Genomic DNA, 18,086 nt, shown 5'->3' on the forward strand with positions numbered 1-18,086 from the left:
GATGAAATGGGAGATACGATACTGCGTGAAGAGTTTGACAGAGCACTGAAAGACCTGAGTCGAAACAAGGCCCCCGGAGTAGACAATATTCCATTGGAACTACTGACGGCCGTGGGAGAGCCAGTCCTGACAAAACTCTACCATCTGGTGAGCAAGATGTATGAAACAGGCGAAATACCCTCAGACTTCAAGAAGAATATAATAATTCCAATCCCAAAGAAAGCAGGTGTTGACAGATGTGAAAATTACCGAACTATCAGCTTAATAAGTCACAGCTGCAAAATACTAACACGAATTCTTTACAGACGAATGGAAAACCTAGTAGAAGCCAACCTCGGGGAAGATCAGTTTGGATTCCGTAGAAACACTGGAACACGTGAGGCAATACTGACCTTACGACTTATCTTAGAAGAAAGATTAAGGAAAGGCAAACCTACGTTTCTAGCATTTGTAGACTTAGAGAAAGCTTTTGACAATGTTGACTGGAATACTCTCTTTCAAATTCTGAAGGTGGCAGGGGTAAAATACAGGGAGCGAAAGGCTATTTACAATTTGTACAGAAACCAGATGGCAGTTACAAGAGTCGAGGGACATGAAAGGGAAGCAGTGGTTGGGAAGGGAGTAAGACAGGGTTGTAGCCTCTCCCCGATGTTGTTCAATCTGTATATTGAGCAAGCAGTAAAGGAAACAAAAGAAAAATTCGGGGTAGGTATTAAAATTCATGGAGAAGAAATAAAAACTTTGAGGTTCGCCGATGACATTGTAATTCTGTCAGAGACAGCAAAGGACTTGGAAGAGCAGTTGAATGGAATGGACAGTGTCTTGAAAGGAGGATATAAGATGAACATCAACAAAAGCAAAACAAGGATAATGGAATGTAGTCTAATTAAGTCGGGTGATGCTGAGGGAATTAGATTAGGAAATGAGGCACTTAAAGTAGTAAAGGAGTTTTGCTATTTGGGGAGCAAAATAACTGATGATGGTCGAAGTAGAGAGGATATAAAATGTAGGCTGGCAATGGCAAGGAAAGCGTTTCTGAAGAAGAGAAATTTGTTAACATCCAGTATTGATTTAAGTGTCAGGAAGTCATTTCTGAAAGTATTCGTATGGAGTGTAGCCATGTATGGAAGTGAAACATGGACGATAAATAGTTTGGACAAGAAGAGAATAGAAGCTTTCGAAATGTGGTGCTACAGAAGAATGCTGAAGATTAGATGGGTAGATCACATAACTAATGAGGAAGTATTGAATAGGATTGGGGAGAAGAGAAGTTTGTGGCACAACTTGACCAGAAGAAGGGATCGGTTGGTAGGACATGTTCTGAGGCATCAAGGGATCACCAATTTAGTATTGGAGGGCAGCGTGGAGGGTAAAAATCGTAGAGGGAGACCAAGAGATGAATACACTAAGCAGATTCAGAAGGATGTAGGTTGCAGTAGGTACTGGGAGATGAAAAAGCTTGCACAGGATAGAGTAGCATGGAGAGCTGCATCAAACCAGTCTCAGGACTGAAGACCACAACAACAACAACATATATAAAACAAAGTCGGGTTTGTTACAACACTTATAACTTGAGATCTGCTGGACCAATTTTCATGGTTTTTGATTTGTTGGATTTGTCTCCGCCCCGAATAGAAGAATACATCTTAAAAATAATGAAAAATTGACGAATAAAAATTTTCATGGTTTTTGATTTGTTGGATTTGTCTCCACCCCGAATAGCAGAATACATCTTAAAAATAATGAAAAATTGACGAATACTTGAAAAATGCGTTAATTTCCCTAAAAGTTCTTTAGTTTCGGAGCTGTCACATTTTTTTGTCAAAATCTGTAAGTAATGATTGACATTTATTCATGCGTTCATAAACTATTTAAAATGGATGAATAAACTATTATGTGTATTTTTTTAAAAAAAAGATTGAAAACTATTACGCGTGCGTTCAGAAATGTGTAATGAATACTTAATCTATATATAGAAAAGAAAGTCGTGTTAGTTACACTATTTATAACTGAAGAACGGCTGGTCCGATTTGGCTGAAAATTGGTGGAGAGGTAGCTTAGAACCAGGAGACAGGCATAGGATACTTTTTATCCCGTTCGGCCGCTATAAAACGTAGTATAACAGAAACGCATCTGGCATGGAATAACAAAACGCAAATTAGATTTAGTAGTTCAAACGAATGTACCCCTGTTGAACCCCCAACAAAAGGAAGTTTATGATACATTAATGAAGGCAATTGATGATGGAAATAGTGGTTTATATTTCCTGGATGCCCCTGGTGGGACTGGCAAGACATTCCTCATGTCAGTAGTTTTAGCCACTGTTCGTGCGAGATCCAACATTGCGGTTGCAGTTGGTTCTTCCGGAATAGCAGACACATTGTTAGAAAGATGCCGTACGGCTCAGTCAGCATTAAAATTACCGTTAAATCTTCAAGCTATTGAATAACCAACATGTAATATTACAAAAAACTCAGCAGTGGCCGAAGTTTTATCAGCATCCAAGATCTGGGACGAATGCACAACGGCTCATAAATGTGCATTAGAGGCACTTAACCGAACATTGAAAGATCTACGCAATGACTCGAGATGTTTTGGAGGAGCAATGATTTTACTGTCTGGCGAATTCCGCCAAACACTGCCAGTAGTTCCAAGATCAATGGCTGCAGATGAAATAAACGCTTCCCTCAAATCATCGAATCTATGGCGCTTTGTGAAGAAACTTTAACTGACAACAAACATGAGAGTTGCATTGCTTAATGATACATCTGCTGAAGATTTCTTTGAGCAACTGCTGACTATCGGTAATGGTCGAGTACCTGTCGAAGAATCGAGCGGATTGATTTCATTTCCTCATAATTTCTGTAACTTTGTCTCATCGAAAGACGAACTTATCAACAAAGTATTCCCAAACATCATTACTAACTACAAAAGTAATGAATGGTTGAGTGAGCGAGCAATTTTAGCGGCTAAGAATAAAGATGTAGATGACCTAAACAACATAATTCAGAATGAGATCATTGGTAAAATGCATTCATTCAAATCTATTGACTGTGTAACAAATGAAGATGAAGCCACCAACTAACCAATTGAATTGTTAAACTCTTAGGGTGTGCCTGACATACCACCGCACAATTTATGCCTAAAAGTTGGCTCCGTAGTAATCATGCTTCGAAACATAAACCAACCAAAACTGTGCAACGGTAAACGTTTTGAGGTAAGTAAATTGATGACCAATGTTATTTACGCGACGATACTCAAAGGAAAATTTGAGGGTGAGGAAGTTCTCATTCAGAAGATCCCGATGGTCCCAACCGATGTGCCGTTTGAGTTTAAAAGACTTCAATTTCCGATCCGTCTTGCATTTGCCATGGCCATTAACAAATCACAAGGCCAATCATTGAAAGTTTGTGGTTTAAATCTGGAATATCCATATTTTTCAAATGGTCAATTATACGTGGTATGTTCACGGGTCGGAAGACCATATGCGTTGTTTGTTCTTGCGCCTGATAATAAAACAAAAAATGTCGTGTATCACAAGGTACTGAATTGAAGAGTGGAAGCTATGCACCAAAAAACATAAAGAATCATTAAAATACTTAATTTTTATTTGTCCTAATAAAAAATTGAACTTAACATCCAAAATCTGATTATTTATTGGCTTTAAGGCGGAACAGAGTTCGCCGGGTCAGCTAGTTATTAACATAAATCAGAACACCAATAAAATTAAAATTATTACAGAACAACAAGAGCTTTACAGAAAATGGTTTTGTTTTGACATTGTAAAGCTAGGTATATCATCAAACACCATCATTGCTTTTAGCCAATACTTATGAACTTGTCAGGAAGTTACTTATTCATAGCAGCGGTAAATTTTGTGTTTTACATAATTTTATTTATCTTGAAAAGCTCTGCAAATAAGAAGCTGAACTTTTTATTGCCATTAGCAATTAGCATAAAAATGTTGTATCAAGTTTCATCCTGTTTAGTGTTGGGCAAAGGTCTGATGAATGTAGTATTTTGTCACTTGTAAGCCTTGTGACATAACAGATTATATTTGTGCATGGATGATATGTTTCGGTCATGAGTGATGCTCTGGGACATATAGGGTGGGCACACATGGATACAGGCAAGGCAGTGGTGGTGTGTTGGCTGCTGGCTCATGGCTGCTTCCGGTGCCCATGGCAGCCAGCTGTCAGTGCCCATGGCAGCCAGGCAGCTGAGCTACGATGGTGGTTTGAAAAGTTTTCAGAATGGAATAGAAAAAAACTACTTACATCGCTGAAACTTCTTTTATTTTTCAATGTAGGATCCTTGTAGATTAATGCAGTTGCTCCAGTGATGTTCCAGTGCCATGATCCCATCTCGAAAATGAGTTTCCCCCAGGCCTGCAAAATAGTTGTCAACTCTGGCTATCAATTCTTTGTTTGAAGTGAATCTTCGTCCACCAAGAAAAATTTTCAGTTTTGGGAAGAGGTGGAAGTCTGATGGAGCCATATCAGGTGAATAAGGCGGATGTGGCAACAACTCATACCTTAGTTTGTGTAATTTTGCCATGACGATGGCACGTGTGTGGGTACGTATTGTCTTGATCGAAGATGACTTTATTCCCTGCTAAACCTGGCTTTATTTCCCGTATCTTTTGTTGCAGTTTGTCCAGCAGGTTGGCATAGTATTCTCCAGTAATTGTTTGCCCAGTGGGGAGATAATCTACAAACAGAATCCCCTTTGCATCCCAGAACACTGATGTCATGACCTTTCCCTCCGAAGGAATTGTCTTTCCTTTCTTTGGTGGCAGAGAATCAGCATGTTTCCACTGCTTTGCTGTTGTTTTGTCTCTAGGGTATAGTAGTGCACCCAAGTTTCATCTGTGGTCACAAACTGGCACAAAAATCTTGTTTGTTTCTCCTAAAACAGGCCAAACATTGTTCCGATATGTCCATTCTCATGCTTTTTTGATCCAGCATCAAGAGCCGCAGCACCCATCTTGCAGATAATTTTTTCATTTCTAATTCTTCAGTTAAAATGTGATATACCCTTTCAGATGACATCTGGCAAGCGTGAACAATTTAATGCACTTTCAATCGGCGATCCTCCATGACCATTTTGTGTACTTTTGCAATGATTTCTGAAGTAGTGACACATCTTGGCTGACCACTGCGCAGATCATCATCTAAGCTCTCCCGACCAAATTTAAATTCATTTGTCCACTTGGCAACAGTTGAATATGAAGGAGCAGAGTCCCCCAGTGTATTCTGGAAATCTGCACGAATGTCCTTTGCTTTCATACCTTTCTTTATGAAGTACTTAATCACTGCTCGAATCTCAGTTTTTTCCATCTTTGCAAATCACTACATGGGAACAACAACAGAGCCACGTCACTGCCACAGCTCTGTTCCAAGAGCACTGACGTGGCACGTGTTTACAGGCAACAGTCCAATGAATATCATGTGAAAAACTCATTGCGCTAGCACTGACCTCTTGTGGTGATTCTGAGAACTTTTCAAACCACCCTCTCATTTTGACATGTCAGATTCAAAGTAGCAGACGTTATGGTAGTTTGCCCTCTAGTGGACACAGTGGCATATATTATATTGTTCACATACGTGCACCCACAGTACAAACTGTAATATATAAAGTGGAAAACAATATGTCAGTATGCCAGTATACAGATACGATTTGTAATTAATGTAAGTTAGGAGATACAGCACCGAGATGATTTTGTGACTGAAATTCAGCAAATATTTAATAACTTATTTATGGCACAAAAGAGGTCAAGCACTCAAACTGTAGCTCTCAGTGATGCGCACCAAATGAACTACTCACATGTTTTGTAATGTAATTAATTAAGCTATGGGATACTTTTTATTTGAACTTTAATTAAAAATCAATATATAATCTGATACAAGACACATATGCAATCAGCAAGGCAGTATGCATTGATGAACAAAATTGCACACCACATCCAACATTTAGTTTGTAAAATTTATATTTTTTATTGTGTGTTTTTTAAATTCATTATTTATAAATTTGCATAGTTTCACATGCAACAATTAGAGCTATCATTGTTCTGATAACTTCTGAAAAGAGGAAGAAAAATATCCATTTTTATCTTAATAATTGACAGCATAGGGATTATGAACTGATTTTTAGACCTGCAACAAAACTTTGCATTTGTTTAATTTTAAACTTTGCCCAAATTACTACACAAATATTAAGTGTAAGTTGTCAGTTTTGATTAGAATTTTAGTGCACAGCTAATGGCCCAATCAGATTTTGGATATCATTTATGTGTAAAAAGTTATATATCAGGCTGGTGAAAATACAAAGTCATTAAGCAACATAGATGCAGGGTGATTCCATGGAGGGGAGGCTTTGAAAGGGTGGTAGTGAACTTGCGATTATAGACCTTATGGTTCAAGTTTGAAGAGACAAGATCTATCCTGGTCTGTGGCATTTGTTGATCTAACTGCCGCCTTCGACACAGTGTGGAGGGAAGGCCTTCTCTACAAATTTCTCCGCATCATACCCTGCAGAACAATGGCTCGACTGATTAACAGCATGCTAAGTGATCGGAAGTTCCAGGTAATCAGTGGAAGCAACATAAGTAAGGAGAGGAAGCTGAACAACAGATTGCCTCAAGGATCAGCTCTCTCACCCTTACTGTTCAACCTATATCTATCTGATCTATCTGACACTTCGTCCAGAAAATACTGCTATGCCGATGACCTGGCTCTAGCCGTAAAACACCAGGAAATGAAGACAACAGAAGAGACTCTAGCGAATGACCTGTCTGCATTAGATAATTACTTCAAAATCTGGAGACTCCAACCCAGTGTGAGTAAAACAGAAGTGTGTTGCTTCCATCTAAATAACCGGTTGGCGAACGTAAAACTAGAAGTAAGTTTCAGAGGCAGAATTCTTTGTCATAATTGGAACCCAAAATATCTTGGTGTCATCCTGGATTGTACACTATGCTTCAAACAAACAACACCTTCTTAACTTAGCTCAAAAGCTGAGGACTCGAAACAACATCCTCCATAAGCTATGCGGAACTACCTGGGATCTTCAGCAACCACCCTGCGATCTTCAGCTCTGGGCTTGGTGTACTCAAGTGCTGAGTATTGTGCACCTGTTTGGATGAACAGTCATCATACAAGGCTTGTTGATACCCAGCTAAATACGACAATGCGCATAATATCTGGCGCAATCAGATCTACTCCAGTTTATTGGCTTCCACTGTTAACTGGTATAATGCCTCCTGATCTACGCAGATGTACTGCCCTTATGAGAGAATTCCACAAGATCTCCAGGAATTCTAACCTACCCGTGCATAGCGACCTGCCACTTTTAAATCGCAAGAGACTGAAATCACGCCATCCAACTCTGTGCGATGCTGCTGACATGGTTGCTAAGAATTTCAAATCTCTTGAAGAATGGAACGGTCGGTGGGAAGCAGTGACAGATGTGCACCTGCATAACTTCTTCTCAGGTGCTAAACTTCCAAGTGGATTCGACTTACCATGCAAGACCTGGACTACTCTCAACAGAATCCGTACCAGTCATGGGCGATGCAGGGATGCTCTCTTTAAGTGGAAGAAGCTGCCTGATCCAGCCTGTGACTGTGGGGCTCCATACCAGACTGTTCACCAAATTGTCAGTGAATGCAGGATTCGAGCCTATCACGGCGCCAAAGAGTACTTCCTGCTAGCAACTCCAGATGCAGTGCGCTGGATTGAAGGACTGGATATTCAGTTATAAAGACAAACTTAAGTTTCTTGTGTGTCAATATGTACATATGTATAAGTAATTTAATTTCATGATATGTATGTATTGCCCATACGCTAAATAAATATCCTGGTCTGAGCAGTCATCCAGCCACACACATTTTTGGTGATGAAATTTTTTGCGTCATCAGTCATGACTCTTAGAAATATTTCACATGACTTCATTGAGGACTTAAATTTGTTCTGCATCAGTCAGGACTCTGATTTATTTCCATCATTAGTTCAGCAGAACATGTATTTTTGCATGTGAAGTTCATTTGGATTCTGAATTTGTGCACTGAGTCTAGACTTTAACTCAGTTTGCCAGTGAAGGACTTTTGAATATTTTCTGCTATTAATCAACACTTAGGTTAGTGCATTGTGTGTCGATTAGACTCTTTTTATATGTGAATTAGTGTTAGCTTCTGTTAAATTTTAGCTGTCTGCATTTTCGAGCTATTTTTGTGTTTTATTTTTATATAGGATGTTTGCTAACCATTATTAAGAGGTTCCAGTTGTTTTCAGATCACTTAATCACATAGCTACTTTTAGCAGCCTATGAATTAATATGCAAATTTTAAAGACAATGAACAGTTTTAGTTAAAATTTAAACATTTTAGTTGGAGTATGTTATTTAACATTGTTTGCTCTTATATTCAACCTAGTGACTATTTTTCAGTCAGATTAAACCATCAGAGATGAATTCGTTTGTTTATTTTATTTTGAAGGCACACAGTAACTAGGCAGCCTTCATATCATCCCCTGTTTAGTCAGTGAGAGCTGTTATTGTGACAGCCTGAAGATGGCAGAGATGAAATAGAGGGAGAAAAAGATTATCTACATCTTGTACAGAATCAAAGTGCATGTATAAGAATAAAAGGGTATGAAAGAAAGGCTGTAGTTGAGAAGGAAGTTAGTCAGGTTCATAGCTTAAATCCCTTGTTATTCAGTCTCTGTGTAGAGTAAGCAGTAAAGGAAAGTATTTGGAAAAAAGTTTGGGAGAAAAAATAAAAACTTTAAAGGTTTGCCAATGGCATTGTTATTTTGTCATAAATGCCAAAGGACTTGGAAGATCTGTTGAATGGAATGGATAGTGTCCTGAAAAGAATTTATAGGGATGAACATCAAAGAAAGTAAAACAATGGTAATTGAATCTAGCCTAACTGCATCAGACGATGGTGGAGGAATTAGATTAGGAAATGAGACCTGAAAGGAGTCAGTGGTCTTTGTTACTTTGACACCAAATGACTGACAATGGGTGAAATAAAGAATATATAAAACACAGATTGGCAATAACAAGGAAAAAGTTATTGAAAAAGAAAAAAATGTTTTGTCTATTGAACAATGGAAAGCCCAGTAAGGAATAACAGTAATATGGGGAGGATAGATTGTTACTCATCACATAGAGGAGGAATTGAATTGCTGATAGGCACAATGAAAAAGAATGGTAGAAATATTCAGCTTTTGGACAAAGTTCCTCAGAAGTAGAAAACTCATACACATTCACAGAAGTACATTTCATGCACATGTAGCCACTGTCACCTCCAGCCACTAAGACTCATCTCCCGACTGCATCTGATAAGAGCAGCAATGTAGCTGGCATGGGTAATGGGGGTATAGAAGAATTGTAGGGTGAGGAGGGATAGGGATAACAGGGTAAGGGTGTGCAAAGTGCTGTAATGCTGCCTGTGAGTGTGTGTTGGAGGAATATGGTGGGTACAGGATAGTTCTTCAAGGGTCAGCATTGGACGATTGTGCTGGGTGGTGGGGGGGAGGGGGAGAGTGGAGAGAAGAGAGGAGAGGTAGCAAAGCAGAGAGGGGGAAAGGACTATGTAGATGCATTTGCAGAGTAGTAGGTGTCTGTAATACTGGAGTGGAAGCACAGAAGGATAAGCAGTGGAAGGCAGGGACTAGTGAAGGTTGAACCTGAATGGTTATGGAAATGAAGGGCATGTCATGAGGAGAGTTCCCATCCATGCAATTCAGAGAAAGGTGGTGGTGGTGGTGGAGATGGTGGTGGTTGTGGTGGTGGTGGTGGTGGTGGTGGTGGTGGTCGTAGTGGTAGGAAGAACACAGATGGCACAGGCTATGAAGCAGTTTGGCCACAGGTGGCCATTCGTGCAGGCAGACAGCTTATTAGTTGTTGTGCCCAAGTAGAATGGAGCACAGCAGTTGTAGCTAGTTGGTAGATCACATGGCTCCTTTCACAAGTACGTCTGCCGTTGCTGGGATATAGAATGCCTGTGACCGGACTCGAATAGATGTAAATGTAGGTGTACAATTGGTGGTAATGGAAGTATTTATGGGACAGGTTTTTCATCTAGGTCTATTGCAATGGTACTAAGGTGACAGTTATTAATTTAGGTGTTAGGAAGTCTTTTCTTAAAGTATTTGTCTGGAGTGTAGCCTTAATATCAAAGAGAAAAGTGAACGATAAACAGAAGAGATAGGAGAAGAATAGAAGCTTTTGTTATGTGGTGCTACAGAGAAATGCTGAAGATTAAATGGGTAGACTGGCTGTCCAATGAAGAGGTACTGAATTGAATAGAGGAGAAAAGAATTTTGTGGCACAACTTAATTAAAAAAGGATAGGTTGGTAGAACACTTCTTCAGCCACCAAGATATAATTAACTTGGTATTGGAAGGTAATGGGGACATAAAATCTATAGAGGAAGACCAAGACTTGCATATAGCAAGCAGATTTAAGTGTAACATGTAGGACCCCAGGTTAGGGAACATCGTACCTCTACATGAGAGCAAAAGTGCCGTCATTCTTGATTCAGTCACCACTGTCTAATGCAGGTGTTTCTCTTATGAAATCATGTTACTTTATAGTGTGTGTTTGTGTGTGTGTGGGGGGGGGGGGGGGTTGTATTCGCCATGTGATATGTTGAATTTTTGTCTATATAACTATATTTTTATCTGTCTACATCTGTATTCTATAAGACACTATGTGTCTTTGTCACAAGTTAAGTTGAAGTTTTTCTGTTTCTGTTTTTATTGATAATCCATGAGACACCAAACAGTGTATCACTCTCTTTTGCCCCTTTTGTATTTTGTCCTGTTTCATTCACAGATGGTACACAGGAACTAAGACTGTCTGTACTGCTCCATGTTGGCCAGACATTCTCTAATTCTAATTTCACGATGATAAAGGGAGATGTACATTTGGGGCAGCAATAGGTTTCATGGCTCACTTTGGAACATGGACTCATGTAATTTTGTGAGTTGTCTCTCCTGTGTCATAATGACCTTCTTGTTAAATCATCCACTACTGATTGTTGAGCACTTCTGTAATGTTCTTACATTGACTAAACAAGCTCAGATTGAATCGTGCAGATCTTCTTTGAATCTTTTCTATATCTTTCATTTTGGTGACCATTTTTCTCATACAATTACCATAGTTATTTGCTTAACTTGTTTCTGATTATAGTATAACAATATTGTATTGTCTATGCCATGTGACTTTGGTAAATATTTACACTCATTTATGGATTTTTATGATTAAGCCATCATACTCTATCATTTTGGATACTAATAAGAAATCTAATGTGTGTTACCGAATGAAGTACAGTGAATGTTTTTGTTTTGGTTTGTTTTTATTTTAGGTTATCGTCATCCTGTCATGACCAGGCATCCCGTTTCATGTATATACTCACTAAAGGGCAAATGCGGCCTTTGGTTGCAGATGACTTTGTACCTCTTGTGCAAGATGTTGTTGACACACATCCTGGTCTGACTTTCCTCAAGGAGGCAACTGAATTTCATTCACGCTACGTTCATACTGTAAGCAGTTTTTCAATAATTGCTGTATCAAACTAACTAAATTGTTACTAACAATGTTAACAATATTGTTACATTCCATCCTGTATTTTCCAATTTTCAAATTGTAACTAAGCATGCTATATTACATCATAATGCAGAGAGTAGTCAGAGTGAGAAAAATCCCTTCATAATATCTTCATCCTTGAATATGAGAAATATTTCCTGCATTCTGTGGATTTAAAATGTGGCCCAGCATGTTTATAGTGTATGTTAAGAGTGTATCTTTCCTTGCAGCAGATCTGTAATTATTGTAAAGATTCACTTTTGGCGTAAACATACAGTGTGAGGCAGAAAGATTCATTGAAGAAAAAACAGATGATATTATAATTATTAAATCATTTAACTCAATCAGCTTCTCTATTCAGTTGACAAATACATATAATTAAAAACTGGTCACATTTGTATGCTGAAAGAAAAAAAAAGAAGTGTGCTGCTTGCTACATGAGCAATTTAAGGCTTAACATTTTCATTTGTATTAAATTTGAGCCAGCATGCTATTTAGCAAACTGTAAATAGTTGGCATCTAGCCATACTCAGAAACAATTCATGTATATACAGAGTGTTACAAAAAGGTACGGCCAAACTTTCAGGAAACATTCCTCACACACAAATAAAGAAAATATGTTATGTGGACATGTGCCCGGAAATGCTTACTTTCCATGTTAGAGCTCATTTTATTACTTCTCTTCAAATCACATTAATCATGGAATGGAAACACACAGCAACGGAACATGCCAGCATGACTTCAAACACTTTGTTACAGGAAATGTTCAAAATGTCCTCCGTTAGCGAGGATACGTGCAGCCACCCTCCATCGCATGGAATCCCTGATGCGCTGACGCAGCCCTGGAGAATGGCATATTGTATCACAGCCGTCCACAATACGAGCACAAAGAGTCTCTACATTTGGTACCGGGGTTGCGTAGACAAGAGCTTTCAAATGCCCCCATAAATGAAAGTCAAGAGGGTTGAGGTCAGGAGAGCATGGAGGCCATGGAATTGGTCCGCCTCTACCAATCCATCAGTCACCGAATCTGTTGTTGAGAAGCGTACGAACACTTCGACTGAAATGTGCAGGAGCTCCATCGTGCATGAACCACATCTTGTGTCGTACTTGTAAATGCACATGTTCTAGCAGCACAGGTAGAATATCCCGTATGAAATCATGATAACGTGCTCCATTGAGCGTAGGTGGAAGAACATGGGGCCCAATCAAGACACCACCAACAATGCCTGCCCAAACATTCACAGAAAATCTGTGTTGATGTTACAATTTGATCATGTTGGAGTGAAGCCTCATCCGTAAAGAGAACATTTGCACTGAAATGAGGATTGACACATTGTTGGATGAAGCATTCGCAGAAGTGTACCCGTGGAGGCCAATCAGCTGCTGATAGTGCCTGCACACACTGTACATGGTACGGAAACAACTGGTTCTCCCGTAGCACTCTCCATACAGTGACGTGGTCAACGTTACCATGTACAGCAGCAACTTCTCTGACACTGACATTAGGGTTATCGTCAACAGCACGAAGAATTTCCTCGTCCATTGCAGGTGTCCTCGACGTTCTAGGTCTTCCCCAGTCACGAGTCATAGGCTGGAATGTTCCGTGCTCCCTAAGATGCCAATCAATTGCTTCGAACATCTTCCTGTTTGGGACACCTTTGTTCTGGAAATCTGTCTCGATACAAATGTACCGCGCCACGGCTATTGCCCCGTGCTAATCCATACATCAAATGGGCATCTGCCAACTCCGCATTTGTGAACATTGCACTGACTGCAAAACCACGTTCGTGCTGAACACTAACCTGTTGATGCTGTGTACTGATGTGCTTGATGCTAGTACTGTAGAGCAATGAGTTGCATATCAACACAAGCACTGAAGTCAACATTACCTTCCTTCAATTGGGCCAACTGGCGGTGAATCGAGGAAGTACAGTACATACTGACGAAACTAAGATGAGCTCTAACATGGAAATTAAGCATTTCCGGACACACGTCCACATAACATCTTTTCTTTATTTGTATGTGAGGAATGTTCCCTGAAAGTTTGGCCGTACCTTTTTGTAACACCCTGTATACCTATGAATAGTTTCTCTATTCACACAATTTTGTTAAAAATGGTACAAATAATATACAGTACATGTAACTAACTTAACTAAGAATGAATGCAGATTTCATTTTTTTGCTTATTTTGTTATAATGAACATAAATGACAAGAGACAACCAGTCATTTGTAATTGATTACTGCACAGTGCATAGACATGTGGAATACTACAAAGACTTTGCCACCTTTTGAGGCACCACTCTTTCCCTAGTTGTGGAACATGCTCTCCCAGCACAACCACACAGAGATTCAAAACACATCCACCCACAGTGGTGTCAACTGTGGTTGCTTAGGCTGACAGAAATTGAGGAAAAGAAAGGATTAAGACGACTGGGAGATGTACTCAACAAGGAAGCAGTGAGATGGTATCAGAAGGCAGGGGCAGAAGAGATCGATGCACAAGTAAGTGAAAGGTTTGGACAACACAGATATGATGTTGAAGATGGCAGGAGAGGAAATGGTGTGGATAAAGTCAGGGAGAATGACAAGTTCTAGTGAAGTTTGGGCTGCGAGGACTGCGAGAATGGAGGACGTGCATAGTTAATAAGATCTGGTGTTATGGGGAGCAGGTGGGGCCACATAGAAGTGGTCTGTGAAGCAGCTGTTGTAGAGCTGGACTCAGCTGTAAGTGGTTCTGCATATTCACCTGCCCCCAGAATTCTGCATGGAAGGTGTCATCTTTCATTTTGCATATAGCAGGTCACCCATAAATGAATTAGTATAGGGGGATGCCATGTGGGTACCCACAGTATTTCCACAGACTTTTTGCAGATTTGACCTTCAAAGGGGAGATAATTACAATTTAGAACATTACTAACGAAAAGACTTAGGAATGAGATGTGAGTGCAGGTCCAGAAGGACACTGTGGGAGGTAGTGTTCCCTGGCAGCAAGAACACAAGCTGGAGGATGTCAGTCGACAGGGATGTATCGTCCACTGTGACAAGCAAGGAGTTTGGTTGTAATGGGGCAGGAAATGTGAGATACAGTCTAGGAGTTGCGTGGTGTTATGTATGTAGCAAGCATGGCTCCAGACTGTTGGTTGGAGGTGTTCCCAGTGGAGGCAGAGGATCTGTCAGAGGGAGTGTTGTAAATGGCTGTGAAGGAGTGACCACTGGAGTTCACTCAAGGAGCTTTGGCAGGTAGTTAAAAGGTGGATTGATAAGTAATATTAATTCAGGTATTAGGTTTTGGGATGGACCCAGTGTTTAGAGGAGCTGCTGGAGGGCATGTTGAACTTCAGGAATGGAGTTGTTGTGGTGTTGGAAAGTTGGTGGGGCCTATCAGGCACGTTGACTGCTTCTGATCACTGGCCAAAACCTCCCATTAGCCTCTTTCACACTCCTTACCCTTAACTTCAACCTTAATTCACCTGTCATTTTTCACATAACACTAAATTTGCCACTACTGCAGAGAGGCATATGACAATCCCTCTAATGCTCCTATTTACTCCCCACCCACCATTGCACTGTACAACTTTATCCCTCAGAGTTCAACAACTTAAAGTTTTTTGAAACATGGTCCTCTGCATCAATACATTCTTGCCAGTGCAATTTACATGTGTAGTAAGCTTTCTGGAACTCCTCAGTTGGGACACTCTTTAGGGAAGCCATCAGAGTGGCTTGCATGTTGTCCACCATCTCAAAATGATTTCCTTTGAGGTTCATTTTCAGCTGAGGAATCAAAAAAAGTCCATCAGGATCAGATTGGGACTGTAGTGTGGCTGTAGCATCATCATCATACCAATTCGAGTTGAGTGGTTTCCGCGAAGTGTGGAACTCCTCATGGATGTGGGTGCCATTGTGATTCGGCCTGTGGAGCACATATTTTTAAAATTGAGGGTCTGCAGTCTGACCAGGGGATATGTACTCATGGTGCACTATCCCCTTCAGATTGGGACCTCACCCAGGACTTGCTCATGCAAGCTTTCTTCTGGCATGGTGATGATGTCATGTGCCATTCTGCACAGGAAATTGGAACCATCTTCACAGAGTTGTTTGAGTTCTTCACACACTTTCACTTGGTGTTGCTTCAGCACATCAGTCAAAACTCTGGGAGCAAGTTTTGCGCAAATCTTTCACATGGCCATATCTTCTGATACAATCTCATGAACAGCTGTTTTCAGCAAGTCCAGTAATTGTGACATCAAGCAAACATTCTATCGGTGGTCAGAATTCAGTAAGTGACACACACCAGTGACATGGTCATCCATTCACAGTGCTGACAGGCTTCCTGCATGGACCTCATCACCAAACTCTTACCGAGCGAGGTGGCGCAGTGGTTAGCACACTGGACTCGCATTCGGGAGGACGACGGTTCAATCCCGTCTCCGGCTATCCTGATTTAGGTTTTCCGTGATTTCCCTAAATCGTTTCAGGCAAATGCCGGGATGGTTCCTTTGAAAGGGCACGGCCGATTTCCTTCCCAATCCTTCCCTAACCCGAGCTTGCGCTCCGTCTCTAATGACCTCGTTGTCGACGGGACGTTAAACGCTAACCACCACCACCACCAAACTCTTCCCAACCCCCTCTGAATATTTTGTGCTACATGTTCAATTGTGATCTGGAAAGGCTGTTGTGCCCAAAGGCTCCCTTAAACATTGCAAAAAATTTCCAGCAGTATCTTGTTGATATGCATGCCAAACTTTATCACACAGTGTTGCCCTAAAGCGCTCTCCAAATTCGACACAACCACTATGTAGAGGTTCGTGGAAGAAGCTGTCCTAATCCTCCAAAAGCACTGAGGCAATTTAGCGACCTACTGCTGGAAAGTTATGGGTGGACATTCCCTCTTTCCCCCCCCCCCCCCCTCCCCTGCCCCATGCCCCCACCCCTTCCCTCCCCAAACAGTTCGAGTGATCTGTGACACATCGTTGTGTCACAAAAAAATGTGACATGTTTCTTTCTCGACACACCCTGTATGTGTGGTTGTATGGGAAAATATGTACTTGAAAAAGAGCAGCAGCTTGAAAGATCCTGAAGTGTCTGTACTATTAGATATGACTGTGCACTGTACAGCAACCAACTACACGTGAGTGGTTGCATTCTTTGTTTTTGTTTATTGTTTCCATCACTGATTTTCTGTTACTGCTTATTTTGTTAGGTAAATACTAGTATCTAGGTCAAAAATCTCCAAGTTACCGACCTTTAAAGCTGCATTGTTTCTTTATTTTAAGTAATTTATTAGTTTAATATTAGTTGCTATTAGCATCATACTTTTTAATGTAGACCGCCATTATCCAAAACTGTATTTTGTCTATTAACAACCAGGAGTACAGTTTGTCCATGTACAGAATTTTACTTAAGCTGTACATTTTAGTATTGTAGGGTTCCAATATGAGTAAAATACATATCAGTGAACTTAATACAAAAACAGTGCATGAGGCAGAGATTTAATAAATGATTTGACATAGCCTAGGGAAGACATTTGATTTTTGTGAGTGGTTGTGTTCTTGTCAGATAATTTGTTGGTTTCTGAGATGTTACATCTAATTATTAGTTTTACCTTTTATATGAAATATGGGAAGATGTGTTAACCTTGTGCATTCATCAGAATTTAAATTAGAAATAGCTGCCAAGTTGAGAGAGAGAGAGAGAGAGAGAGAGAGAGAGAGAAAGAAAGAGAGAGAGCGAGAGAGAGAGAGAGAGAGAGAGAGAGAGAGATACCCTGTTGGTGTGACAGTAAATGCAGGATGGGCAAATGAGTGTGACTACATTGTGGACTCCCAATGCATGCAACAATAATCTGAGGTTATACAGGTAGTGGACTCTACATGTGCCACAGTATCAAAAGTATACAGTGAGTATAATGATTCAAGGGAAACTGGTCCCACCAAAGCTTTCTGCCATGAGAAACATCCGTGTGATGACAAAGTCTGCCATCACATATCACAAATTGTAACAGCAGATAAACAGGCCACAGTCCAGCAAATAAATCGCCAGTCCAGTTGCGCGAAACAAGTAACCATGATACAGAAACCACCTCACTGATACCACTGCTCACCACACATCACAGAGCATGGAGATAAGCACATTCACAGGGATACCACCAACTGTACAATCATAGAAGAAACGAGGTTGCCTTACTGATGAGTTGCAGTATCTATGGATACACTCTAGTCATAGGGTATGTGTATGTCAAAAATTGCAGGAGGTGCTGCTTTCAGGAAGATGGTAGAAGTATTCTCTTGAAGGGGGTGTTTACTCACCATAGAGTAGGATCCATAATATGTCTGTCAACACCTCTCTGCAGCAAATGAAACAATCTCCCTGATGAGGTGCATTTGTTGTTCCCTGGCAGCAACCAGAAAACGGTTATCTACCTTCAGCAAGACACTGGAGCACTTTATTTTTCTTGCAATCTGTCAGAATGATTTCTGTAGCACTCCAT

The 18,086-nt window shown here is 40.4% G+C and overlaps 1 protein-coding gene across 1 annotated transcript in view; it reads left to right on the forward strand.

Annotated features, from left to right (window-relative positions):
• LOC124593964 overlaps positions 1-18,086 on the forward strand; it is a 341,740-nt gene that overhangs the window by 242,760 nt on the left and 80,894 nt on the right. Inside the window, exon 5 of the mRNA XM_047132311.1 lies at positions 11,375-11,552. Within this exon, the coding sequence (XP_046988267.1) occupies positions 11,375-11,552 (178 nt within the window). The remainder of the gene's footprint in view (positions 1-11,374; positions 11,553-18,086) is intronic.

This window comes from Schistocerca americana, chromosome 2 (genome assembly GCF_021461395.2).
Source record: "Schistocerca americana isolate TAMUIC-IGC-003095 chromosome 2, iqSchAmer2.1, whole genome shotgun sequence".
NCBI classification, from domain to species: Eukaryota; Metazoa; Arthropoda; class Insecta; order Orthoptera; family Acrididae; genus Schistocerca; species Schistocerca americana.